General features: G+C 42.9%; 1 protein-coding gene across 1 annotated transcript; it reads right to left on the bottom strand.

Annotated features, from left to right (window-relative positions):
• Positions 1-364: 364 nt before the first annotated feature.
• Positions 365-25,998, bottom strand: Psma5 (proteasome 20S subunit alpha 5). The gene is made up of 9 exons (XM_036190246.1): positions 25,638-25,998; positions 22,052-22,118; positions 14,283-14,409; positions 11,041-11,108; positions 9,817-9,924; positions 9,620-9,678; positions 8,502-8,604; positions 5,880-5,966; positions 365-602 (listed from the first exon to the last, which is right to left on the bottom strand). Exons 1-9 carry the CDS (start codon positions 25,664-25,666, stop codon positions 525-527), a joined length of 726 nt encoding a protein of 241 aa, XP_036046139.1. The 5' UTR covers positions 25,667-25,998; the 3' UTR covers positions 365-524.
• Positions 25,999-27,565: the final 1,567 nt, after the last annotated feature.

Here is a 27,565-nt window from a genome sequence, read left to right as displayed (position 1 = left end):
CAGACTGGTCATCAAGATACAAAGAAAAGGTATAGCCTTAGCGATGACTTATCCTAACTCATCAATGTTTTGGGGAGGCCGCAGGACAGTCTTCTGATGGTCAACGAGCAGTGTCTTCATAGAAAGGAAGCAATGGGAGGGTGTTTCCTTAAGAGACACCCGAAGACCACAATGCATTCACAGTGGCATTAACATCTACTAACCACTGGGAGGTGCTGGACTAGTCTGAATTCATCTTTAGCACCAACTGCAGAGAACCACTGCAATAATTTTACAACAGTCATGCTCACAAAACGGGTACCAATCACTATCCTTTTGGCCTACCAACCTAAGCACTTAAAACTACAAGAGAAGACTATGAACAAATATTTTAAAATTTTTTATTTCAGAATTGCTGTTATGTACAGACATCATAAAAAAACACACATACTGAATATTTTCCATGACTTAAGAGCTGGAAATCAAGTTTAAGGGCGATTAGGAGAACTGAAAGTGTCCCACAGATGTCTGAGGACGGCTCCTCCTTAAATGTCCTTGATCACCTCCTCCAGTTCCTCCTTTGTGAACATGTGGAAATTCTGACCGGGCTGCACCGTGGCGAGCTGCAGACAAACAGAAAGGGTTATAAGCTGGGCTGGGCTCCTTGCTCAGGGCCCTGGCTTGGCCAGAGTGCTGGTGAGGCAGCTGTTCATCAGGAACTAAGGACCTGCTGTCCTGGGGTATCCTTTACAGGCAGCAGGTCCCTAAAATAACTCTGACTCCAAAATAAAAATTCGTATTGACCACTTTTTCTATTTTGAGGTTAATCCACCACCTAACAGTTACCCAAACTGACACCACTGTTACCTCTTGAAGTTACTTCAGTAACATTACAAAAGTAGCAGCAAAGTACACAGAGCCAGGCCTGGAGGCGGTGGCGCATGTCTTTAATCCCAGCACTCCAGACATAAGAGGCAGGTGGATCTCTGAGTTCGAGGCCAGCCTGGTCTACAGAGCAAGTTCCAAGACAGCCAGAGCTGCATAGAAAACCCTGTCTCAAAAAACAACTCCCTGCAACCCCCCAAAAAACCAAACCACCCAGAGCCAGTATATTCGCTTTCAGCTAGACTCCTTTAATGAATGAATATGTATGTGTGTGTTATTCATTATACACAGGAATATACAATTCTGTTCTTTTTAAAGATTTATTTATGTATTTTATGTATATGAGTGTTCTGTCTGCAGGCATGCCTGCAAGCCAGAAGAGGATATCAGATCCCACTACAGATGGTTGTGAGCTGCCATGTGGGTGTGGGAATTGAACCCGGGTCTTCTGGAAGAGCAGCCAGTGCTCCTAACTGCTGAGCCCTCTCTCCAGCCCCTAGGAGTATATTTAAAGTACAGTCCAGCCCACAAGATAGTTTAGAAGTGAAGACACCTGTCACCCAAGCCTGACTACTGCCTGAGTCTGATCCTCAGATCCTGCTGTGGAAGGACAGACTGACCATGAAAGTTCTTCTCTGACCTCTACAAATTTACCATGGTATGTCTGCCTGCCTTTGCACACACTACACATAGAAAATAGAATAACTGACACACACACACACACACACACACACACACACACACACACACACACAGGAATTTAGGGGTCAAACTTAGGGTCCAGCATGCTCTAGGCAAGTGCCCTAACACTGAACTATTTCATCCCCAAAGAAATACGTTTAAGGCATATTTGTAAACTCCAAAGTGAACTTGTGTGGCATTGGAATACTTGGCCAGCCAGTGTCTCTATTTTCTCACCTGTAAAATGGGAGCACTAAATATCCACAGAGTAGCAGGAGGATTAAATGTTTAGAATGTTAGGAAGGACCAAACGACTGTTAGCTATCATTGAGATCTTTTCTCTATGGTGGCTGCCTCTGTGACAAAGGTTGTTTAAGGGGATGAAAAGATGACTCCAGCAGCACTGCAATGGGAAATGACTCGGAGATGGGAGACAATCAGACTGGCAGTGCAGACCACACCAACCAAAACAAGCACTACGGGCCAGATATAACGACAGCACCATCTCTGTGCAGCACAACCCCAGGACGGCAGCCCCAACACACGGGTGTCAGTTCACATTTGTCAGTGGTTCAAGATGGATTTGTTTTGAAACTTCACGCCAATGTGTGGGGGCCTGCATGATTTTATGGGCATCTGTGTAGGAGCTCCTGGAAGCCAGAAGGTGTCAGATCACGTGGAACTGCAGTTACAGGCAGCTGTAAGCCATCATATGGGTTCTGGGAAACAAGCCTGGGCCCTCTGCAAGATCAGTAAGTGCTCTTACCTGCTAGCCATCTTTCTAGGCCTCTGCTTGTTTTTAATGTCATTTTTTCCATTTTGTCTTTTAAAACTTAAAACTGTACAGTGTATGTTGTACATGTGAACAGGTCTATGTGTACATGGAGGCCCAGAGGACAAACTTGGCTGTTGTTCCTTGACTGCAGTCTACCTAGTTTTTGTTCAGATGTGACTTTACTGGCTGGGACTCAACAAGGAGGCTGGCTGGCTGGTGAGCCCCAGGGAGTCGCCGATCTCTGCTTCCTAAACATGGCAATGCCTGGCATTTTTACATGGATTCTGAAGATCAAAATCAGAACTCTATAAGTATTTTATTGATTAAGCTATCTCCAAGCCCCACTCTACAGCATTTAGAAATGGGATTTATTTGGAAGATAGCAGACAAAATTAGCACAGTCTAGTTAGTTCTACAATTATTAATCTTTCTAAATAAGTAAAATTTTGGGGGAAAGACATCTAACATTCTGGTCTGGGAAATGATGAAAATAAATGCCTTCATCACAAAGCCTGTCTAGTAGATTCTCCCAAAAGATATATCCAATAACAGAAAATGTCTGAAGAACTCCAAATATATTTTACAAATACATATTAAGCAATTAAACAATGTATTCTAGTCCATGTGGCCTATGAGTTCTATTATAACAGTACCATAAATATACACAGAATTCCCACTTAAGGTGTATTTTTCTTGAGCAATGTCAGTGAGGACTGAGATGCAGTATCCATAAATGGAATCAAGACTATATATAGGACTGGGGTTAGAGAGATGGCTCAGCAGTTAGGAGCACTGATAGTTCTTCCAGAGGACCTGGGTTCAATTCCCAGCAACCACATGACAGCTCATATTTATCTATGACTCCAGTTCCAGGGGACCAGATACCCATGGCAAAACACCAATACAAATAAAATAAAAACAACAACAACAAAAAAGACTACAGGATTGTTTTGCAAGGTCATGCATGCTCCAGGGGTAATCCTCCCAAAAGCTTACAGGCGCTAAAAACAGGAACTGGGCAAACTCTGAATAAAAAGAGCCCATAGAGCCAGGAGGTAAATGAACACTAATGGGTTCTGAACCCTGCACTGCCTTAAGGAAATTACTCATCAGTAGGCAAATAAAAATAACCCACATCATTCGCATAATTATTGCATTTACATAATGAATAAGACTATTTTCTATTCATTATTTCACTTTACTTTTATAAAACCTCCATGAGGCAGGTGCACAGATGTTTTCTCTCTTTATCAATAATCCAGGGGTTACAATGCTAGTTATAGATGCTAAATAACAAGACTAAAGACAAAGTCCTGCTCTTCGCTTACTAAGAATGCCAGGGGCTCTCGCTGTCACCTGACTGTTAGAATGATGCTGGGTGTTTGGAAAGGAGAGGCCCAAAGGTCCAGGGAGGGGTCAAGGATGAGGACACTTTTGAGTTGTGTATTAACTGGACAGACGAAGGAGAGGAAGCGCAGGCTGAATATGCAAATGCATTCAAACATGACCATGACATTTCTGTAAGGACGGGTGGGATGGACAAAGGGGATGCAGAGTGCATACAGTAGTTTAAAAGTCTAGAACCTTAGCTGTGGTGCAACACACCTATAAACTCAGCACTAGGCTGAGTCAGGTGACTCAGTGACTGAGTATAAGGACTTGAAAATTAGATCTGGGTCCAAATGTCAATCATACAGCAGCCGTTGAGTAGGCAAAGCTCTAGACACTGAGATGGAGAAGAACCATCAACACAGTTCACTATAAGGCAGCAGAGACTAGATCTGGCCACAAGAAAGGAGGTCAAAGTCTTCTAGGTTTCTGTTGTGAATGGCAAACACAATGGTTGATCTCATCAACCAGGATTAGAAATATTGGAAGGGGAAGTGGTTTTTCTGGAGAGAGAATGGTTTTACTTCGGACTGTCGAACAGGGCGACAGCATTAGATGGTCAGATGAGAGTTCTAGAGCTGTCAGGAAATACTGACAGGCAGGTTTACCACAGCGAGGGTCAGTCTCGAGAAATAAAAAGCAGAAATAAATGGTAATGACTAAGGAATGAGTAAGGAGACAAGATACTGAATACAGCTCCTGTTTGGAAAAAAGACTTAGCAATACATGTTATAGAGCAGAATCAAGGAATACCCCACAGCAGTAAAATCTAAGAGACAACTGACACAACCAGATGAACTTCAAAATTAAAACACAAAAAAGGACACATTATGCAATCCCACTTACATGAAATTCTAAAACCATATTAAAGCTCCTTCCTACTTCTGCTCAAAGACAGCCAGTCCCTCGGATTCCTTGGACCTGTCTGTTTCTAGTACCCAGCTTTGTCCCTTTGGTGGCAGCCTATGAAACCAACAAGATTCCCAGACTCCCCATGCTTATCTGTAACTAATCCACCTTCCCTCAAGGTTAATCCTACCACTCAACCCAGCAAACATCCTGGTTGGTGCTGATTTGGTTTAATATTGACTTGTGATTATAGCATTAGTTATAATAGCCAGTGCGTTTTAAACTTTTTAAAAAAACAATAATAGACATATATATTATGTCTCTCAGGATAACCTCTCCTAGCCTGAGCTAGTATTTAAGTGCAGTCTGGCCATCATTTTCCTCCTCCTTCCTTTTTTCCTATCTGTAATGTCTTGTACTCCAATAGTGCCCATTCTCCTTCATTTCAGCCGCATTCACCACTTAGCCAACCACCTAGCAATCAATCCCTAGGCAAACACAGGCTATCTCTCCCCGTTTACTCCAGACCTCAGGCGTACTCATCATTACCTTTCCCTGTCACTCTCAACATCTTAACTAAGATCAGACAGAACTGGACCTGTGCTTCCCAATCTTTATTACTTGCCACCCCTCTATTCTACAACCCAGCAAAAAGAGAAAAGAAAAAACCCTGCTTCAGTTTTACTTTTCGCTTTACTGTTGAGCTGTGCCCACAGCCCCAAGCCTTCGACCCACCACCTATGCTATTATTCTCCTTTCCTGGGCTATCCTTTGCCTCTCTCCTCCAGACAGCACCTCTTCCAGGATGCTTTCCTGGCGCCCTACTTCAGTCCAGTCACATGTTCACATGGAAATCTGTTCTTACTGCATTCAGAAGTCCCGCCCACACCTTATATCTGTGTGTTCCTTACACTGCACAGCACAGTGCTCAGCTAGGGTCTGGACTTCCTACATTCTTTCCCTGCATCTGGCATACCAGGTAAAATAAGGCTGGGGCCCATATATTGGGGTCTCAAGAACAATGCTGAATTGATTTACTTTGAAACACTGTATTGGCACTGTCTTCACCATTTTACAACTTCCAACATTAATTCTTCCTTTTGTTTTTTAATGCTGCCTTGTGTTCATGTTGATCAGTGTAAGTAAGGACCCTGTTTTCCCTTCATTCTTAAATTCACTGTACTCTGGCTCTACCTCACTAACACTAACTGCTACTCAGATGCTCTCATGACCTAAACACAGTGCACTCAGACCGGTTTTCTACATCTCCTCGGTCTTTACCAGTGGGAGCTCCAACACCTGTAAAGTCACAGGAGAGTACCTCTATGTTAGTGGCATTCAGCTTCTCCTCCATTACTTGTTTGAGAATGATGAGTGAAGACTTGATGGCTTCTTTCAGTGTCATAGACTTGAAAAGAATGAGATGAGCTGTTAGTGAACACAATCTTAGTGTACTATAGTGTACTACATTATATAATAATACAAATACTCAAGTATACGGCAAGTAGAATATACTCATTCAGAAGAAAAATACCCTACTTTGAGCTACTAACTTTCACATAGTAAATGATCTCTGAGAAAGAGGAAAAGGCTATACATCTCTAGTGTTTATTGAATTTCTTGATTTAAAAGGTAACATAACCTGGGTAACATTCTAATAATGCCCAATAGACCTAAAAAGGCAATCCAATGATTCAGAAAATTCAGTTTTCATTTTATTTTACCTGTCTTAGGGTTCCTATTGCTGTGATAAACGCCATGACCAAAAAGCAACTTGGGAAGGAAAGGGTTTATTTCACCTTAGAACTCTCAGGTCACACTTCATCACTGAGGGGAACTAAGGCAGGAAATGAAGCAGAGGCTGTGGAGGAATGCTGCCTACTGGCTTGTTCCTCCTGGCTTCTTCAGTTTGCTTTCTTACAGACCCCTGAACCACCTGCCCAGAGATGGCACCACCCGAAGTGAGCTGGACCCTCCCACACCAATCAAGAAAATGTCCTAGACTTGCTGAGAGGCCAGTCTGATGAGGTATTCTCTCAACCGAAATCTCGCTTTCCATATGGCTCTAACGTGTGTCAGGTTGACACACACAAATAAATGAGTAACAGGCGCCAACTAGGACACAGACTGACACCTAATTTCCTGCACATGTAAGACCTGCATTCCAGGCAAACGGCATTTCACTGTGCTTTCTCTTGTGCACTTATCAGATCTGTAAGTCTGTGGCAATTTGAACTTCAATTTCTTTCTTTTTTGTTTTTGCTTTTGTTATCTGAGACAGGGTTTCTCTGTGTAGCCCTGGCTGTCCTGAAACTTGTTCTGTAGACCAGGCTGGCCTCGAACTCAGAGATCCACCTGCCTCTGTCTACGAGTGCTGGAATTAAAGGTGTGCACCTCCACCGCCTGGTTTGCCCTCAATATTATCACCTTTTTTCCCTCTCTTTTCTTTTGTGTGTGAATGAATGTTCATGTGTGTGCAGATTCATGGGGGGTAGGGTTTGCATGTGCATGCATGTGAAAGTCAGAGAACAACCTTCTCTGTTATTCCTCAGACACCTTTAAAATTGTTGAAACCAATCTCTCACTGGCCTGGAATTCACCAAGTATGCTAGGCTGCCTAGCAAGTGAGCCCCAGTGATCCACCTGTCTTTGCCTCCCGAGCATTGATTTACAAGTTTGTGCTACAAGGCCTGGCTGCCCCTCCCTTTTTCTTATGATGTGTGTCTTTGTGTGGTATACACACGAGTGCAGAGGCCCACAGAAGCCAAAGAAAGGGTGTCAGATCTCCTGGAGCTGGAGTTACAGGTAGCTGTGAGTCACCTGACATGGGTCCTCTGTAAGAGCAGTGTGCTCTCTTAACCACTGAGGCATCTCTCCAGCTTTTATTAATGTGGGTACTGGGGATCATGCTTATAAGAGAAGCACTTTACTAAGATGGGTCCCTGACACATAGCAAGTCACCTTTGATGCTCTTGCTGTAACTGATCTGGAGTGCCACAGCCTCACAGACGATGATGTTAATGTTAACAAACGTAGCAGTTGTCTGACTGCTCCACAGTCCATCCCTTTGGGGCTTCTCTACATTCCAAGGCACACAAACACTGAAGTGAGGTCAACTAGTAACTGTAATGACTTCTAAGATACCAGCAAAAGATGGGCTGGAGAGACAGCTCAGCGGTTAACAGCACTGGCTGCTCTTCAAGAGGTCCTGAGTTCAATTCCCAGCAACCACATGGTGGCTCACAACCATCTCTAATGAGATCTGGCGCCCTCTTCTGGGGTGCAGACATACATACAAACAGAACACTGTATACATAATAAATAAATAAATCTTAAAAAAAAAAAAGATACCAGTAAAAGGAAAAGTCACATGACTCTCACTTTAAATCAAAAACTAAAAATGATAAAGCTCAGTATAGTTTATCAAAATTTGAGTTAGGCTGAAAGCTACGCCTCTTGTGCTAAACAGTTAAGCAAGCTGTGAAAGGAGGGGAAAGGCCCTGATTAAAAATGATTTCATTTGTGTGTGTAGGTACCCAATGGAAGCCAGAAAAGGGTGTCAGAGCTGGCGTTACTGGCACTTATGAGCTACCAAACATAGGTACTGGGATCTGAACTCAGGTCCTCTGATAGAGCAGTAAGTACTCTTAACTGCTGAGCCATCTCTCTAGGCCCAAGAGGAAAACCTTCGATGGTAATTCAAAGTGCTAGTCCAGTGAACATGTAACTGGGTTGGCGGTGCACGCCATTAATCCCAACACCCAGGAGACAGAGGCAGACTTTAATAATAGATCATTTTCACATCTTGTTTTAGGTTGGGATTCCAAGGTGACACAACTATCAAAACTTAGAACAAAACTCTTCAGGTCTATAGTTTTAATTACAGAGAAGTTAAACACTGACTTAAAAAGTGATGATGAAATGTGTGAGAATGGTTCATCACCTTGTGGTAAACTTCTTGCAAGGAGCTCTGGGCGCCCTCTGAAGCTGAGCCAATTGCTCGAGCATCACACTGTACAAAGGTCCCAGATGGGTCCATATGAAACCTGAGAAGGACAACAATGTTAAGAGGGAAGCATTTTGTGCCTCAAACACCTCACTAAAAGAAGTCTAAGAGCTTCACCCTACAGCCAGGACATGCTACTGCAGTACTGAGGCACAGTTCCTAAAACTTTTTGTTGTGAGAAAACAGTTCTTTTTAAAGGTCCTTACTAATGATACATACATCTGCGTACACATGGAAATGTCACAATGAAACCTACTTTGTGTGCCAACCAAAAAATTCACTTAAAATAGTATTTTATTTTAAAAAGAAGAAATGTTGGTTAAGAAAATCACTGACTTCTTCAGGGTCTTGGGAGAGAAGAATAACAGAGTGAGCAAACATAACCACAGCACTTATGCACACCTGAGACGCTAACAGAACGGCCATGTTATGTCGATCTTACCAACTGCCAGTCCTACCTTCGCTACGCCAAGGTGAGAATGAAGACCAGATGGAAAGAGCAATAAGGCAACTTCTAATTCTCCCGAGAATTTGCGCTGGTTCTGCAGCGGTTCTTCACGGATCTCTAACTCTCACATAAACAGCACACAAACACTCACTCAGGAGCCCTACTTTTTCCTATAACTGCTTCTTTCTTTTTACTTTTTAAAAATTTATTTATTTGTTTGTTTGTTGTTGGCTGGTTGGCTTTTCAAGGCTTCTGTGTAGCCCTGGCTGTCCTGTAACTCACTCACTCTGTAGACCAAGGGTAGGGGAGCTCAAACTCTGCCTCCTAAGTGCTGGGATTAAAGATGCGCACCACCACCCGGCTGTTTCTCTCCTTTTTAAAACAAACAGAGTGGTTCAAGACTGGTCTGGGACTCACTGTAGCCAAGGACAAGCTTAAACGAATCCTCCTGCCCACACCTTCAGAGTCCTAGGAATGTAGGCATGCTCCAGCGCACTCTAGCTATAGCTCTAACTCTTTCCAGCTCTTCAGTAGACCACACTACAAATCACAATAATCACCCCCCCCCCACACCCCCAAAAGCAGGGGGGAAAGGAATGGTACTTACAGCTGGGGTCCTTTCTCATCAACTCCTCCAAACAATAACGCTACTCCAAAGGGACGAGACTACAACCAAAAAGAAGTCATTTAGAAGAGGCTACAAATAATGAGAACGAGAGCCCAGGAAAACATGTGCAGAGAGCAAACGCTTTCAGTCCTACAGAATAGCAAGCAGGCTCAACACAAGCATCAGATCTAACTCACCATGGCGCCTGGATCTGCATCTTCTTCTCCAAACTGCAGAGCCAGATTGGACACAGCCTGGGTCACACTCTCCACCGTCATTGTCTCATTATAGGTGAACCAATGGTTCTAGAAAAAGGGCAAAGAATGATACGGCTTCCTGGGAAGAAGGAAACTCAAATAGTTCGCCACCTCTCTGCCAAGTGAAAGCAAAGGCTCGCATGCCTTTTCTGTTTCCGAGACAGGGTCTCACTATGTATCACAGACAGATTTACAACTTGCAGTCCTCCCAAGGGCTAGGATTGTAGACAGATCACCTGCCCAGATCAACACTTTCTTCTTGATTAATACTAGCCACTGAATACTTTGGACTATATCAGAGAGGAACTGCTCTGATATGATATCAGCCCATGATCCACAATCATAAGGATCATGAGTTCAAGGCCAGTCTGGGCTGTTCACAGAAAGAATGTGTCTCAGGAGGGGCAGGGGAAATGAAGGGAAGAAGAGGACAGTGGGAGAGCACACGCATGTGCACACAGATAAGCTCTGGACATAAGATGACCTAGAGGCTGCTACCCTTGAAAACTAGGCTTCACATCTAAAGTAAAGCGGCAAGTTTAACCTTCTAACAAAGTCAATGTTAGTAACCAAGTGTCAGTTTTCCTTAAATACTCATCCTATTAAGTTTATGTTAAATTATTCTTACATAAGTATGGAGAGCAAGCGTGCAAATAAGTGCAAAAATTTCTACCTTGCAATCACTTTTTTTTCTTATACTACCCTACTACAATCAAACTAGATACCCATGGATTTGTTTGTGGTTTTTTTGTTGTTGTTGTTCTTTTATTAGAGAAAAATCACCATTCTTAAAATGTCACCTGGTACAAATCATTGCTTACCAGATGAGAACAATTTTATAAGCCTGGCAGAAAAGGCCTTTTACTATGACCACATCCCACCACAATGCTCCACAGAAAGCCAATCAGGGGGTCCAGTGCATGCTTTACGTAAGGTCAACCCGGAAGAAGCAAGAGACTCTACTGACTAGAGCCTGCTTTAAGCTGCAATGTCTGGAGAGCTAAGTCCTAAGTCTCGAGGGTTGTAGCAGGAGAATCGACCCAAAATACTCCCAAGAACCTTGTCTAATAGCAACACAGACACCTGCAATGTAACCCAGGTAGCTCTATCATCATTAAACAAGGAGCACATGCATCAGAAAAGCAGAGAAGATGCTGATTTTACCTGTGTCTCCACTCTGGCTTTATCAATTAAAGTTTTAGCATCAGCAATTAGCCCACTCATGGCACAACCTGTAATGTAAAAGCAACAGTGACCGATAGGCCAAAAACCTTCTAGAACTTTTCATCCACTAAGTAAATACTGGAAATCTGGCTTGGAACCATGGCAACAATCTCACAGCAATCAACCCAACAGAATAAATGGGAAATGATGACCACCGAATAGAGGTAGTATAATGATCACACAAATAGAAAACCAACCATGCTGACAGTGAAGTCCAGATACAAAGCCAGACAAACATGAATTTCCATGTATTGCAGCCAAAGAATCCCTTTAGCAAATGTTATAGAGCACGATGCACTTAACATCTATTTCATCACTTATTGGCCTATCTGTGTGTATGTGAATAGTGTGTGTGAGAGTGGGTACAATGTCCCAGTACACACGGAGAGGTCAGGACAACTCTGTGGAGGCTTCCTTTCACCTTTACATGAGTTCCAGGGATGGAACCCCAGTCACCAGGTTTATTCAGAAAGTGCCTTTACCCACTGAGACACCTGCTGGCCCCATGATGCACTTCTGAGCTAAGCAAACACTACAGCCAAGCCCAAGTAGAAACTATCTCCCTATGGACTACAGCAGAAGACCTCGGGAAAACATCAAGAGCCTCTTCAGTTCCCTACTCCAACAAAGCAACTTGATATTTTAGAAAGCTGCCTAATGGCTGATTGTGCCAAAATTACTAATGGCTGTAGCTGCTCCTTACATGCCATGGTTCAAATCTCAATCTCAGTCTGGGTTTCTCTCCAAAGCATCAGACCTACCAAGTCAAATGACTGTCAGTCCATCTAGTTGGATACTACTGTTTCAACCCACTTCCCTTGTGGAACCCCTTGTCTTCCTTGGCCTTCACAACCAATCAGATCTCAAGTTCTCTTTTGGCCATTGCCTTGGTTGAAGAATTTCATAATTTGACTGACGACCAAATATTTGAACTATTAAATATCTCTTTTTTTTTTTTAAGTTTTTTTGAGAGGGTTTCTCTGTGTAACAGCTCTGTCTGTCATGGAACATAGACCAAGCTGGCCTCAAACTCAGAGATCCGCCTGCCTCTGTCTCCTGAGTGCTGGGATTAAAGGTGTGTGTCACCACTGCCTGGCTACACTAAAAATGTTCTTAACTGTTGACTCCCCTGCCTCCATTCTCAGCCCCCATCAACCTACCTTCAGAAATTGTCATGAGAATATTCTAAAATTCTACTGGGATTGCAGTGTCTCACTGTTTAGATCCCTTCATAGCAATGCAAAAGTAAAGTCCAAACCCTTTAGCAGGATGGGGGGGGTGGGGGGTGGAGGGGGCGGCAGCTTTCTATTCTCTGACTTCCAGACTCATCTCTCTCTTTTTTTTTCTTCCAAGACAGGGTTTCTCTGTGTAGCTTTGGAGACTGTCCTGGATCTCACTTTGTAGACCAGGCTGGACTCGAACTCACAAAGATTCGCCTGGCTCTGCCTCCCGAGTGCTGGGATTAAAGGCGTGCGCCACCACCACCTGGCTCAGACTCATCTCTTGCCACACACAGTTTACTTCCCAATCACACTAAAATATTTATGCCCCTAATATTTTATAGCAGATAGCTTTGCTTTTCTAAGGTCTTATACATGCTAAGCACATGTTCGTCTACTAAGCTACATCCATCACCAGCCCTATTTTTATTTTTTATTTTGTAACAGAGTCTTCCCTAAACTGCCCGGACTAGCCTTAAACTCATTCTGAAACCCTGACTGGCTAAAGTCTTGCTGTCAGCCTCCTAGCAGCTGACAGTGCCAGGCTTGGCAAGCTCAACCATGATGGTTAATCTTTACTTTCTATTGACAGGCTTTAGAATCATAGGGAGACTGAGACAATACCTCTTGGTGTGTGTGTGTGTGGGGGGGTGTTTCCAAAGGATTAACTAAACGGGGAAGACCCATTAGAGTGTGGGTAGCTGGGCTAGGGTCATAGGTAGAATAAAATGAAAAAAAGAGAAAGTCAGGGACTATCACCAGTACCCTTTTCTCTACTCCAGGTCTACTATGACGCAAACACAGATGTTCACAATGCTTTCACCACAATGATAGGGAACCCTCTGAAACTGTGAGTGGGCCAAAAGAAAGGTTCCTTCTCTTAAACTGTCAGATATTTGGTCACAGTGTAGAAAAATTAACTACTACCCATGACCACTGAACCCAGACAAAACTCTTTTTCCTCCTTTACATCCTGAGCACACACCACCACAAATAAGATGCCTGTTCCTGGAAGACAAGTACCATGTCTGCCTCCTGTCTATAGCCATGGAGTCTAGCATAATGTTTTCTATCTTTGAATGAAGTGACATTGACCTAAGTCCAAAACACAGTTGACCTGAGATACAGCAGACATAATGTTATAATTGTAAAATCTGCTTCTCTAGCTATGAAAGAAAATACTAAGCTCCCACAGTTACCATGGCATTTAGTTCTTATGCCTTTAAGCAATTAATTATTTTGCTAATGTTGTATTAATTGGGTTGAGTAAATAAGCAAATTTGGATAGCCAACTATAACACAAAGCAGTAAAAAGTAAAAGTACACATCTTTCAATGCTACATTGTCAAGAGCCAAAGCAAGAAAATTATACTAAAGGCCAGAGAAAGAAGGAGAGAAACAATTAAGAAGGGGCCAGGAGAAAAACAATTAAGTCTAACACACGGGAATAGGGTTGATTTGGTCAAAGTTTGTATGATTCTTATAACACTCGGAACCTTAAACTCTCCAAAGATCTTTGAGAATTACTGTTTCTCAGTGAACATTACGACTTTCCACACTATCTTGGCTCCAGCTAGCTTACTACCAGGGTAACATGGCCATCTCAGGAACTAGACTAGGAGCCAATCTTTATGTATTTAAATATCATCATATTTGCCAAAAGCTGGGTTTTAGTTCAGCAGTAGAATGCTTGCCTAGCATTTCAGAGTATCTGGGTTCAATTCCAAGCACTGCAAAAAATAAAATACAGCAAATCTGAAGATGAAAGGAATTCCTGGTAGTAGGTTATGCTTCCTAAGTCCAGAGACTGCTCTCTACTGACTAAATTTATGTACACTGGCCTCTTGCCTTGAAAATAACAGCAAATCAGAAGATAAGCCATTCACCATGTGAACCTCCCTTGGATCACAGAAGATAATTAACCCATACCAGATCCTATAATAACTTCCGCCTATTACTTACCTATATGTGCATCAATCTCTACAATTTTCTCAATGCTGCTAGGCTCCATTAGTGGGGAGGTAATTCTCTTCTCCACAGCTAGACACACACCCTCTGATGTCTGGATGCCAATGGCCGTAGAACCAAGCTAAAACAAACAAACAAACAATAGGCATGCTGCAGTTATAAGGTACAGCTCAAAGAAATCCCTGCACTCCTTCACAAGCAGCTCAGTCTCCATACCTAGGACGCAGGAAGTACAGAGAGCGCCTCATAAACTCTATACTGTTCTGTGAATAGCAAAGGCATTTACAGAATTCTGTACTTTAGAAGAGTAGTCTGGGGCTTGGGGGACCAAGGGAAGTTCCATGGCAGAGTGCTTACCTTGAATGAGTAAGGCTCTGGGTTCAGTCCCCAGTACCAAAAGTGGGGTGGGGTATACAATAAGGTCTGAACACATCTGAGAAATGATGTCAGTTAACACTGACACTGGGAGGAAGGGTTCTAAAGTTCTAATCACAGTTTGTAGTTTTTTGGGTTTTATCTGTTTTTTCCTGGAATTTGTGGCTTTTACCTCTACTATCTATACTGGTCTGTCCAATAGGTTATGCTCCCCGAACCCATGTCATCTCTGGAAAAGAAAAAGAGGAAAAAAGAGTGGGAAGAGAAAGGACCATCAAGCTCAACAAGCATAGTAAAATACTAGCTTAATCCAAGTCACTACAGCAGTCCACAGTACAGTAAATGCTCCTCTTCACCTCCACATCACCACTCCACTCACCCCCACATACCTCATCACTATGTGCCTCAATTTTCTGCCTGCAAAATGAAGACAATCATATACCTGCATCAAGAGAACCGTGCCTTCCACATAATCAACAAGTGTTTTTCCTGTCGTATAGCCTCCCCACCTCTGCTTTGGGAAAAGGCCCCATTATGTAACTCCAGCTGGACTGAAATTTGTTATATAGATCAAGGCTTGCTCCTGCCTCTCAAATCATGAGCCACACTCCACATCTCTGTCTCATCTTTAGTCTCTTGATCTGAATATATCTTTTATTGATACAGATTTTTTTAAAATGCTGTTTTCACTATATTTCTCTCAAGAACTGATACTCTGTATTGCCTGTAAGTTAAAAACCAAATGAGCTTCTCATGATCATAATCTTTCACCCCCAACGTTATCACTATTAAATGACACACCCAGAAGTGCTCAACCCTCAAGGCATACTATCAATAACACTAGTGCCCTTCCTAAAGCTGTCTCCTGTGGAACAGTCTTCCTTCTGCCTCTCCAATTTACCCACTACTCATAAAACCTCCTAAGACCATGCTTTCTTTATCCCCTGGGTTCCCACTGTATCTTCTTAGTTCTTAGCCTGTCAACTGTGAGCATCAGACTTGATGAAGCCTGTTATTGTAAAAAAAAAAAAAAAAAAGACCCACAGAATTCCATGGATCTTTAAAAAAATTTAATTCATTTTTATTTGTTTCGTGTGTGTGTGTGTGTGTGTGTGTGTGTGTGTGTGTGTGTGTATGTGTGTGTGTGTGTATGTACTTACTTAGTGAGGATGCCTGCAGAGGCCAGAAGGTGGCACCAGACACCAAGGCCTAGAACTACAGGCAGCTGAGAACTGGGAACTGATCTCTGGAAGAGCAGTAAGAGCTCTCACCAATGAGCCATCTTTCTAGCTCCTCCATGAATCCACACACACGGCATGTTTGATATGCCTTTGTTTGTTTTTGGAGACAGGGTTATTCTGTGTAACAGCTCTGGCTGTGCTAGAATTCACTCTGTAGACCACCAGGCTGGCCTTGAACTCAAAGAGATTCACCAGCCTCTGCCTCCCGAGTGCTGGGATTAAAGACATGGGCCGTCACTGCCCAGAGTTTAACATGTCTTTAGACGGCATGTTGTCAAAATATTTCTGACAAAGCACCAACATGAAGCAACTTAAAGGAGGAAGGGTGTGTTTTGGCTCACAGATGGAGGGATACAGTCCGTAACGGTAGGGAAAGTATGGGGACAGGAACAGGAGGCTGCTGGTCACACTGTAGACATCTTCAGGAAGGAGAGCAATGACTGCCAGTGCTCAGCAAGCTCTCTCTTTTTATGAAGTGCAAGACCAAAGCCCACAGACTGCCACCTGCCTCATAACTTATTGTGAAACCCGAGGCTTGCCTTTGCAGTGGTTCTAGATCCTGTGAAGTTGACAATCATTATTAATGAGTACGTCATGTCTCATACATATATATTACTCTCAAATGTATACAATCTAACTTTACTTAGAAGTATTATTAAATGTATACCAGCTTCTCATTTCATTTTCGTCAATTAGTTTTAGTTTTAAGATAGGGTTGTCAAGGCTAGCCTCACAATCATGACTCCCCTGCCTTAGTCTTTCATTACCACCACCACTATCCCCCTTTATTTAAACAAAGGATACCTATGAAACTATAGAAGATTGCCAAAAACTCTTCTGTAAGTAGAGAATGCCCTTAGTTCTTATTAAGGATGCATACTGAACACATAAGCTCTACTTCTTCCTCAAATCTGTGAACATAATAAAGGGTCTTCTAAAACAGTGGGAAGGAGATGTAGGTGACTAGAACCTCTGCATGTGGACAAAAAGGGAGAGCTAAAAGACATAAAACAATTTAATAGCTGCTTTAAGCAGACTCCAGCTAAGTTTGGAGGCTCAGGTCTATAACCCCGATTACTGGGAAGGCTGAGTAAACAGGGTCATTTGTTCAAGGTTTGCCTAAGCTACACACTGAGTCCAAGGCCAGCTTGTATAACTTAGTGAGATTCTGTTTCTTTGTGACAGGGTTTCTCTGTTTAGCCCTGGCTGTCCTGAAACTCACTGTAGCCCAGGCTGGCCTCAAACTCAGCACACTACCTGCCTCTGCCTCCTAACTGCACGGATTAAAGGCATGCATTACCACACTCAGCTAGATTCTGTCTTAAACCAAAACTAAAACTAAAGGGGAACTGAGGCTATTGGTTAATGGTAGAATACACACCATAGACCATGAGTCCACTTCCCAGTACTGCCAGAAATGAAAGAAGAAACTGATCCTAGGCTACCTTCTTCATTTTGAAAAGCTAAATGGCTTCTCTCCCCACTGTTCATGCAGAAGACCCTAGGTTTATTGTATGGAAAAGGTAAAGCAGTCTTTGGATCAAGGAGCTCTAAGCCTAGTCAAAGGGTAGAGTATTATTACTGAAAACCAAGTAAGAAAGTAGAAATATATGAAGTCAAAATTAAGAATCTCAAGCTATTTCCCTACTTAGATCTCAAAGGCAGGAGCCAGAAACATATCTATCTATCTATCTATCTATCTATCTATCTAATTATTTATTTTTTTGAGACAGGGTTTCTCTGTAGCTTTGGAGCCTGTCCTGCACTAGCTCTGTAGACCAGGCTGGCCTCGAAGTCACAGAGATCCACCTGCCTCTGCCTCCTGAGTGCTGGGATTACAGGTGTGCACCACCACTGCCCAGCTCAGAAACATATTGAAATGAGCACTTTTCTCTAGAGCAGTAGTTTTTACAATCTGGCTAAAATTCACACAAAGAAATATTTCAGAACTATAACTCCCACACAAAACTACCATAATTTTATCAAACAGAAAAAAAAAAGATTCATGAAAAAGAAAAACCATAGGTTAATACTATGGACAAGGTATTCTCATAGCTACTGCTCTATCACTTTAGAAAGAAATGTTCAAATCAGGTTTGGTGATCCTCGCCTCTTATTCTAGCTGTTGGGAGGATGAAGGGAGGAAGATATCAGTCCCAGGCAGCCTAGGCTACATAGTGAAACCCTAGCTCAAAAGAAAAGCTGAGATACAGCTCAAGTGATAGAATGCTCGCCTCACATGCACTCAGGTACCACATTAACCAGACCCTATAGCCCACGCAATCCTAGCACCCAGGAGTTAAAGACAGGAGGATCACAAGTTTGAGGGGCACCCAGTCTGATAGCCCGAGATACACAAAACCCTATCTGAGGAGGCAGGGAGTAAAGGCCACAGGAATGAAAAAATAATTACAGAACACAAAATGGCTCAACCATTTTGAACAGTTTTATTAACACAACTGTTCATTAATTTTACAGAAATTGCTCTGTGTAAGATATCTATTGGGAGGGTTGCATTCACTATTCCCAACCCTCTAGGCAGCTGTGGGTGGGCAGAGAACAGACATGCAGAAAAATCGCAGAAGTCTATCTTCAATAATGAAAAATGTGTGGATAATGCCTAACAATGCCTAAATTCTAAATATACGGTGGATGGCAAGAACATTATCAAATAGAAGAGTTGAAGTGGGACTCTAGAGAAGGCTCAGCAGGTAAGAGCACCGCTGCTCTTGAAGAGGACTTGGGTTCAGGGCAGCACCCTCACTGTGGGTGTTCATAGACATCTATAGTTACAATTTCAAGAGTTCTGGTGTCCTCTTCTGGCCTCTAAAATTACTGCACACACGTGGTGCAAATACATACAAGTAAAAACACCCATACACATAAAAAAATACAATTAATCTAAAAAAGAAAAAAGAGTTTAAAGTTTTGCCTCTAGGAAACTGAGAACAGACGCACAAGCCTAAGGGACTGCTGTTTTTATTACACAATTTATAGAGCCATTTTACCTATGACGCTAAAACTACATAGGTGCATGCCCTGAAAATTAAAATAATAACAGTAATAATAAACATGAATTCATTGCCCAGAAAATTAAATATAAGACGTTCGTGTTCCCTAATTGCCATAATTTTTAAATTTGGGCACAGACTGAACCTAGGGCCACTCACCTGCTAGGCAAGCACTCTACCGCTGACTACATCCACAGCACCGACTTGTAACTATTTATTCCGGATCTTGAATCCTCAACTGCACAAGACAGCCAAATTCGCATCTACTTTTATTTTTCTAGCAGAGCAGCTCTCAAATGGGGGCTCCCTTGCCCCCAACATTCAACAAAGTCTACAGAACTTTGCGGGTAAGTGCTACTGGCATCTAACCAGTAGTGGCCTAGACCAGAAGGCCCCACACAGTAAAGTTCTTCAGTTCAATCATGTAGAAAACCTGCTTTCACAGCACAAAAACATATTGTCAGTCTACTCAATTTGGATTCCAATTCCATAATAATAATAATAATAATAATAATAATAATAATAATAATAGTAATAATGATAGGCCAATATTTCTGAGACAAGCTATTTTATAAAATATATCAAGGGCCAGCAAGATGACTCAGCAGGTAAAAGACCCTATCACACAAGCCTGACAACCTGAGTTCAGTTCCTGTATGTCATGGTAAAGTAGAAACAACTCCCGGAGGTTGTCCACTACCGTCATACATGCCAGATTGTGTATAATGTGTAAACACACACACACACACACACACACACACACACACACACACACACACAGTGTCAAAATTCAAGATTTTTTTCATTTATACTCTCCAATATACCTTTATATTCTAATTCTGCCTAAATTTCTCCTCCTAGACACCTTTGTAGACTGAGGAAAGGTAGAGAAGACAAGGGTACATCTGAACTGCGCCTGTACACTATTCCTTGAATATAACTCAGCAATACAACCAGTGTCAGATGCTCAAGATGATAACTTGGATGTTATCACAGGTTTGAGAAACCTATTCTAACAGTACATTCCCTACCACTGCTGGTTATATCTCATCTTGCATCATTTATAAAGTACCTCCAAATGATTCGTCACTTCTAGCCAGAATTATTAGTCATTCTCCTGATGTGCATGTGCAAAGGGTGTGTACCCATGGCTATTCATGTAGGTGCTGTGGTCCCAGACTCAGGTCCTCGTGCTTACATGGCAAACATCTTGAGTGAGCTACCTTCACAACCCCACTCTCTAGGTCTTCTCATGCTATCCAAGCCATACAGCAACCAAATTGCCTCTCATTTGCTTCTCAGAAGACACCAAAGCAACAAGCAGGCTATCTAAACTCCAAAGCACCTGAATTTTCATAATGGTTGGGTCTTACTCCTATAGGCTATGTCACTACCTAGGCCAGCTAAGGTCACGGAGATCAAATACTATCTCATTATCTCTAGATAACCTAAAGCTCACTAGCCCTAAAGAGCTTGTAAAGCAGGGCAGCTCTTGGCCTTCAGCAGAACTGATGTCTCGGTTGAAGCACAAATTAATATTACAGTTTGAATTCTGATAGCTTAGCACTTCATACTCATGCGTTTTCAACACAGAGCAAAGATGGTCAGAAGGAGAAGTATGTGGTTCAAAAGCAAACTAAGCCCCACAGAAGGAAACTCCAGAAGGCTGGAGAAACTCCAGAAAGTTAATAGTTTTCCATCATGAACTGTTTCCAACACAATGAGCTATCTCTTAAAAAATTGTTTTTAATCATATTTATGTGTCTATGTTTGTGTGCAAATACAAGTGTGTGCTGAGGAACTGTAGAAATCAAAGGACAACCTGAGGGACTCAGTTCCTTCCTTACACCATGTGCAACTTGGGGACTGAGGTGGTGAGGCTTGGTGGCAAGCACTTTCACCGGGGAGGAGCAGTTTTGTGAGACAGTATTACGGAACTAGAACTATATAAACAGAAGAGACTAGACAGATACTCTTTGGTGACAGCGAGACAACGCAAGCATTTGGTTAAGCGACAAACCACTTCCGTGGTTCCCAGTCCTTGTTAGAGGAACTGGACTACTGTATAGGGCTATCCCAGAAACCAAAAGCACAATTTCTAGTTTGGGACCATGACATCTCTTTCTTTCTCTCTTCTGAGCATTTCTTTTCAATACTTCATTCAAAGATTAATTACAGATGTTCATGTTTCCTACAACCCTGGTTTTCTAACAGCCTCTTAACTATCTACCAAAGGAAAAGCTATTGTAATTATTCATATTTCAACATATGTAGTTCTAACTTCAGGTACAGGTAGCCTTCTAATGTTGAGAATACTAGTGTGAACTACATGTTTGGATGTGTGTGTGTGTGTGTGTGTCTGTCTGTCTGTCTGTCGGTCTAGAGATTGCAATGCAAGGCAAGCACTCTACCAACCAAGCTATATTCTCAGCCCTTTACATTTGATTTTGTTTCTAGATTACAGGATACACCTCCTTCTAGTCCCTAGTATCTACTACAAATTCATAATTTTACCAACAAACTTCAGGTGATCAGTTATATGATTTGCTCAAGAAAACAAAATATAGAAGGCAACAGGGCCCGAAGAGATGACGTAGTTGGCAGTATTTGCCACTCACGCATTGAAGACCAGAGTTTGAGTCCCAGAATCAGTACAGGAGCATACCCCTGTAATCCTAGCACTGGGACAGTAGAGAAAGAAGACCTGAGGTTGTCAGTCTAGCTAGTCTAGCCAATCAGAGCTCCAGGGTCAGTGAGAGACCCTGCATCAAAAAATAAGGCGAGCAAATGAGGACCCAGACATGCCTGCTCATACATACATACAAACACAGGAGCTAACTCTGGACTTCTACATTCCTCTTTAAAGGCAAGATTTGAAACAAAAACATGTCCCTCCATTCTCACTGAAGAAAAAATACTCAAGTAATTATGAAGCGGTTATCTGTTCAAAAAGGACCTCAGAAATAGTATTAATTAAAACTGTTATAAAAATAGTAGTTGGTTAAAGGAATGTAAGAATATTTTCTAAAAAAAAAAAAAAAAAAAATGGCTAAACCACACTTATCCCAAATGTCCTTCCAGCAAACAATGTGTAAGGGCTGTCTTGAAGTTTCCAGACCTTCACTTGCCACTATACCTTGATAGCCTCAATGGCATATTCCACTTGAAATAATCTTCCTTCAGGAGAAAAAGTATTCACACCCCTGCAATTAAAGATCAAAAGACAAAACAAAAACGGTATTAGAAATTGTCAGAAGTATACAGACCGTGGAACCAAGTTCCTTGACAACTAGCTCAGATTCACTGGGGGATATGCAACTGCCCATCACTCTGCCCACAGCAAGCCTTTTAGTCTTTTGGTGTTTTCCAGGCACTCAAATCTATACAGAGAATAAATACCTCTCCCTTACTCCCAAGACTAACCAAAATCTTAACCAAACAGATCAAAATGAAAGCAGGTGACCTGAATCAACCTGAATGAACTCTGAGCCAACCTACCAATTCTTTGATAAATTCATGCCCCAAAGCTATCAGGCCATTTCCAGGAAAACGTCATTGTTTCCCCTTTCCTTTATTCCCATTATGTGCTTTTGATGCCGCTATTTTTCCTAAGAGTCAGTTAAAAGCACATTTCTCTGCCTGTGAGATACTGTATTAACAAGAGACTAAGATCCACACAGTCACTAAAGCCTGTCTAGTTTCCTTACTAAATAGATACTCATGCCGATTATGGGCCAGACTATTACTCTCTAATACGCTCCCCTCTTGTCTGCACCAGTGTGCTGGTGATCCCTGTGGAGGAACCAAACATACTGTTAGCTATAGAAGCTTTCCACACACAATTACCATTTAAAAGTGTAATTAATTACACTTAATTAAAAAATGTTTGAATGAGCCCAGGCGGCAGTGGTGCACGCCTTTAATCCCAGCACTCAGGAGGCAGAGGCAGGTGGATCTCTGTGAGTTCGAGGCCAGCCTGGTCTACTAAGCGAGATCCAGGACAGGCACCAAAGCTACACTGAATAAATGAATACAAATGATCAAATGATTGCAATCCTTAGTTTATGAATTCTAAACTTCTCAACAGTATGCATACAGCACAGTGTTCTCAAATCTTAACCAAAACTTTTAAACTTTTTCTTCAAAAGAAATTGAGTTGTGTGTGTGTGTATATGTGTGCGTGTGTGTTCAAATAAATTGCTCAAAGCTACTTGGCATGAAAGAAGCAGAACTGGAATCAGAGTCCATGAATTCTTACTTTATAAGCTTTCAACTATTCTACTACACTGTCACTGACAATTATTCTACTAAATGAGAAGTGGAGAGAATCTCACTATCCAGTTCCTCATCTGGTCCTCAATCAATATCACTAAAGCCATTCAGAAGGAAGTCCAAGGTTTGAAGAACAGTCTAAGAACCACGGACAGAAAACTGGGGTCCAAAGCTCCAGGACCGAATGTTCTGAATGATTTGACTCACTACCCCCTACCCTCCCCGTTCTCCTACCACACGGCCATAAACTCCTATCAACTCCTCCTCTATGGTAACATCACTTCCATCTCGATGTCCTTGTTACCTTTTACCTAACTATTGTATCAGCCTCCTAACTGGTGACTTGTTCTTCTAATCCAATCGGTTAATCTTTATAAAAACAATTGTGATGAGGCAACTTCTTAAAGAAAACATTAAAGCCTGACGCGGTGTCTCATGAGTATAAGCCCAGAACTCAGAACACCCAGGCAAAAGGGGCTGCCACAAATTCAAGGCCAGCCTGGGCTGGCCAGTTAGTGCTCAGTCACCCTGGGCTATAAATGATACCCTGTCTTTAAAAAGTAACAACAAAGACCAAAAGGGGAGCTGGGGAGATGGCTAGGGGCTTCCAGGGGCTTCCTGAGGAAGAGTTTGATTTGATTCCCAGCACTGACATGGTGGCTAAAAACGATGTTACTCCAGTTCCAGGAGATCCAACACCCTCTCCCGGCCTCAAAGGACACCAGGCATGTACAAAGTACACAAACTCCCCCACCCCAATTTTTTAATTTGTTTTTTAAAAAGATGAAAAAGAAAAAAATTAATAGCACCCAGTTGCCTACAGAGACCCAAATCCTTAACATTCTATTAAAGCCATCAATCAGTATCTGGTACCATCCCAGTTTTCCTGTATCACCCACTAGCCCCATAATATGCATCATACATCTGTGGTAACCAGACCAGATTTTTCCAAATGTGCATTATGCCTTTCCACTGGCCCTCCTTTGTCCATACTTTATTATCCGACAAAGCTATTGACTCTCCTGGTCTTGATTTATTAAGATTCTACTTTCTCCGGACCCATTTGAATTACCAGCTTCTTTGTGAGGTGCTCCCCAGCCCTAACAGTGAATGCAACCTCTCATCAGAATTCCTGATGCTCTTAGATTCCTCTGATGGCACCTTCTCTCTCATACTAGTTACTCTTCTAAACAGGGGAGTAAGGACTTTGATTTTGCTCACTGCTGTAGAACCAGCACCCTGAACAGTGAGTGCCTTGTACAGAGCAAAAGCTCGACATTTGCTGAAGACCTGTACTTATTTAGTCTTGAGCAGACACAAAAGAAAAAAAAAAAGGTGCACAGAGCTTTTTTACACAGAAATAAATGAGCAAACCTTAATAACGCCTTGCGAATGAGGATCACAATTTTCTCAAAATTTTATCACCTAAAGATGATTCTCTTCAATACCCTGGAAGCCAAGTGTTAACAACCATACTTGACAGCAGGAAGTAGTTTTAAAACTTCACATATATCTTCTATGAGTCAGCAAAAGGATGAAAAAGGCCATCCCAGGTGCCACAGTTTTGACAGGAACTACATATACTTTCCAGCAATTTCTCAGACAGCCTGGAACAAAGAAAATGTCTGCTTTCCCTACCTTTTAAAGGAAGTTAATATAGCTTGCAAAACTAACCAAAACAGAAACTGAAAGTTAAAATGTCTACAGCATTTATAGCAGTATTAGCTAGCATTTCCAAGACGTGAAAGTTTTTTGTTTTTAATAATGATTGTTTTAATAAACACAATCACACAGCTTTGACTTTACAAACATCTGGCCTTCAAAAGAACACTACAATAAGGCTTTCAACTTTTTTTTTGGGGGGGGGGAATTCAAATGTAATCAGCATATTACATATTCAGAGAACCACTCTACATTCTATTTCCTACAAAACCAGATTGCAGGCAATGTATCCGGCACAGCTGAAACTGCCTTCGCGCTTTTGAAAAGACAAAAATGTAGAGCACAGCATGTCTTCTTCAACAAACTCATTCAATAGTCTCTGGTGGCTTTTTATTCAAGGCACCTCATTTCACCTTTTTTTTTTAAAAGCATTCATACTTAGCTTGAAAAGATGAACACAGAGCTGGTGACCACCACCCCCCCATGCTCCTCCAGGTTAAATGTCGGAGTTCGAACCCCTCGCCACCGCCTGCCCCAAACACAAACCCCAGCCTCTCGCTTCCTCAGGGAGTCAGAACTAGCGGTGACTCAGCGGTAGGACAAGTGCACCCGATCCGCTCTAGTCTAGCTTGGGGAATCCCGGCCGGTGCCTCGGGAACCAGATTCCCCGGGTCCCGCCAGACTTGGGTTTCCAGAGCGCCCCATGACACTGCAGAACCAAGGCCGCGGCCCGGGCCCCGCGGCCCGCCCACCGTGATCCAGACCCTGCAGCTTCCCGCCGTACGCACCTGTCGTACTCGGACCGAGTGAGGAACATGGCGAGGACAGGAGGAGGCAGCGGTGGGTACGCGGGGTTTTCAAGGGCCACACGACTCCAGGTAGCACCCTAGTCAACCACACCGCCACAGCACCGAGGACCGTGCTCCCGTCTGCGCGTGCGCACGCGACCTTTTCAGCCCGCCTCTCGTGCCTCCTTTCTATTGGATGATCGAGATTCTCGCCGCGGTGATTGGGCTGGCTTGCTTCCTCGCCGGACCTGGGCTAACGCGGGGAGGGCGGGACCAGGGCGCCCTTCCGCTTTCCATCTCCGGTGGTTGCTAAGGGCGCTGGGACTCGAGGCAAGTGGTGAGAGTGAACCGCTCAGAGAAGCTGAGTCCCGCGGCGAGATGGACAGCTGCAAGACTCAGATTGAATGTCTGGTTGTCGGGATCGTGACGTAAGTCCCGCCAGCTCTCGCAGCTGCAGCCGGGGACACGGGTCTCTTTCTCCTCGCTCTCGCAGACCCAGCTCTTCCCGGTCTTCCCGGCTCTGTGACACCCGGAACCGGCTTTGCTGAGGACTTTGGCTTGGGCTGAGGTGTGCGCGCGCCTCAGTACAGAGTCTGCACCCGCGAGCCCGGCGCTTCTGCCAGCCTGGCTTGTTGTTGAAAAAAGTTTAAAAAGTTGATAGATTCTAGTCTGCAAGAAAGTTTTTCAAATTCTTGCACAGGTAAGTTTATTTTACCAGGCTCTCCCTGGATTCACACACATACCACCACCATCCTAGCTATCCAAGTTTCAGGTCCAGAGATCCAGAGCTCAGGACCCGAGATTTAGATTGGTCACTGCTTTTTCCATGAAAAATGAGTGTGCTTCTTGTTTCCTTTTCTTAAGGGTAGAACAGCAACTTGAGAGCTTTTTAGAAACATTGTAAATGAATTATGTATCAAAGAAAGGCGGTTAAAAAGTTGTGGCTGTCTAGGAATGTAACTCGGTAGCAGAGTACTTGCCTAGCATGCATAAACCCCTGGTTTGAACCCCAGTCTTGAGGAGGAGGTGCATTCTAGATGTAGGCTGGGGAAGGAGTGGTCAGAGCACAAAGTTTCAGGTAAGATTAATTCCTAATGGAGATATGTTGTGCAGCGGGGTGGCAAGTTTATATCTTATACTTGATTTTTTTTTCTGCTTTGCTTTTTTGAGACAGAGTTTCTCTTGTATAACAGCCCTGACTGCACTGGAACTGCTCTGTAGACCAGGCTGGCCTTGAACTCGCAGAGATCTGCCTGCCTCTGCCTCCCAAGTGCTGGGATTAAAGGCATGTGCCGCCGCCGCCGTCACCACCACCCGGCTTGAAATTTTCTAAGATAATTTTAATCACTACCCAAAAAAATGTAGGAGGTAGTGAATGTTAAGTTAATCGTGATATTATACATATATCAAATCATTCTGGTGGCTAGAGAAATAGCTTAGCAGTTAAGAGCACCTTGTGCCCTTCCAGAAGACCTAGGTCTCAGCATCCACATCAGGCTGCTCATAACCCATGTTTTATTCCAGCTCTAGGGGGGATTCACTGCCTTTTTCTGGCCTCTGCTGGCCTACATCTCTCTCTCTCTCTCTCTCTCTCTCTCTCTCTCTCTCTCACACACACACACACACACACACACACACACAACCTTTTTTAAAAACATCATTTTGGGCTGGGTGTGATCTCAGCACTCAGGAGGCAGAGGCAGGAGGATCTCTGTGAGTTCAAGGCCAGCCTGGTTAAATTGTGAATTCCAGGCTAGCCAGGACTATGTAGAGAGACCCTGTCTCAAAAAAAATTTTTTTTTTAAACATCATTTTGTATATTGTAAATGTAAGCAACTGTGTTGGTCAGTTATACCTTAATAAAGGAGAAGGCATAGGAGGAGGAAAGAAGTTGTATACTGGGCTCTTTTTCCTGAAAGGGAAATCTC

This window comes from Onychomys torridus, chromosome 6 (genome assembly GCF_903995425.1).
Source record: "Onychomys torridus chromosome 6, mOncTor1.1, whole genome shotgun sequence".
Lineage (NCBI taxonomy): Eukaryota > Metazoa > Chordata > Mammalia > Rodentia > Cricetidae > Onychomys > Onychomys torridus.
Note: the sequence above shows the minus strand (reverse complement) of the source record. Positions and strands in the feature narration are given on the sequence as shown.

What these genes read in the sequence shown, in the direction of transcription:
- Psma5 (XM_036190246.1), bottom strand. Translation starts at nt 25,666, where the DNA reads ATGTTCCTCACTCGGTCCGAGTACGACAG. An exon ending in GATGAGAAAGGACCCCAGCT is followed by an intron (nt 8,605 to 9,619) that starts GTAAGTACCATT and finishes TGTCCTTCTCAG; the next exon opens with GTTTCATATGGACCCATCTG. An exon ending in TGCAAGAAGTTTACCACAAG is followed by an intron (nt 5,967 to 8,501) that starts GTGATGAACCAT and finishes ATTCTTTTCAAG; the next exon opens with TCTATGACACTGAAAGAAGC.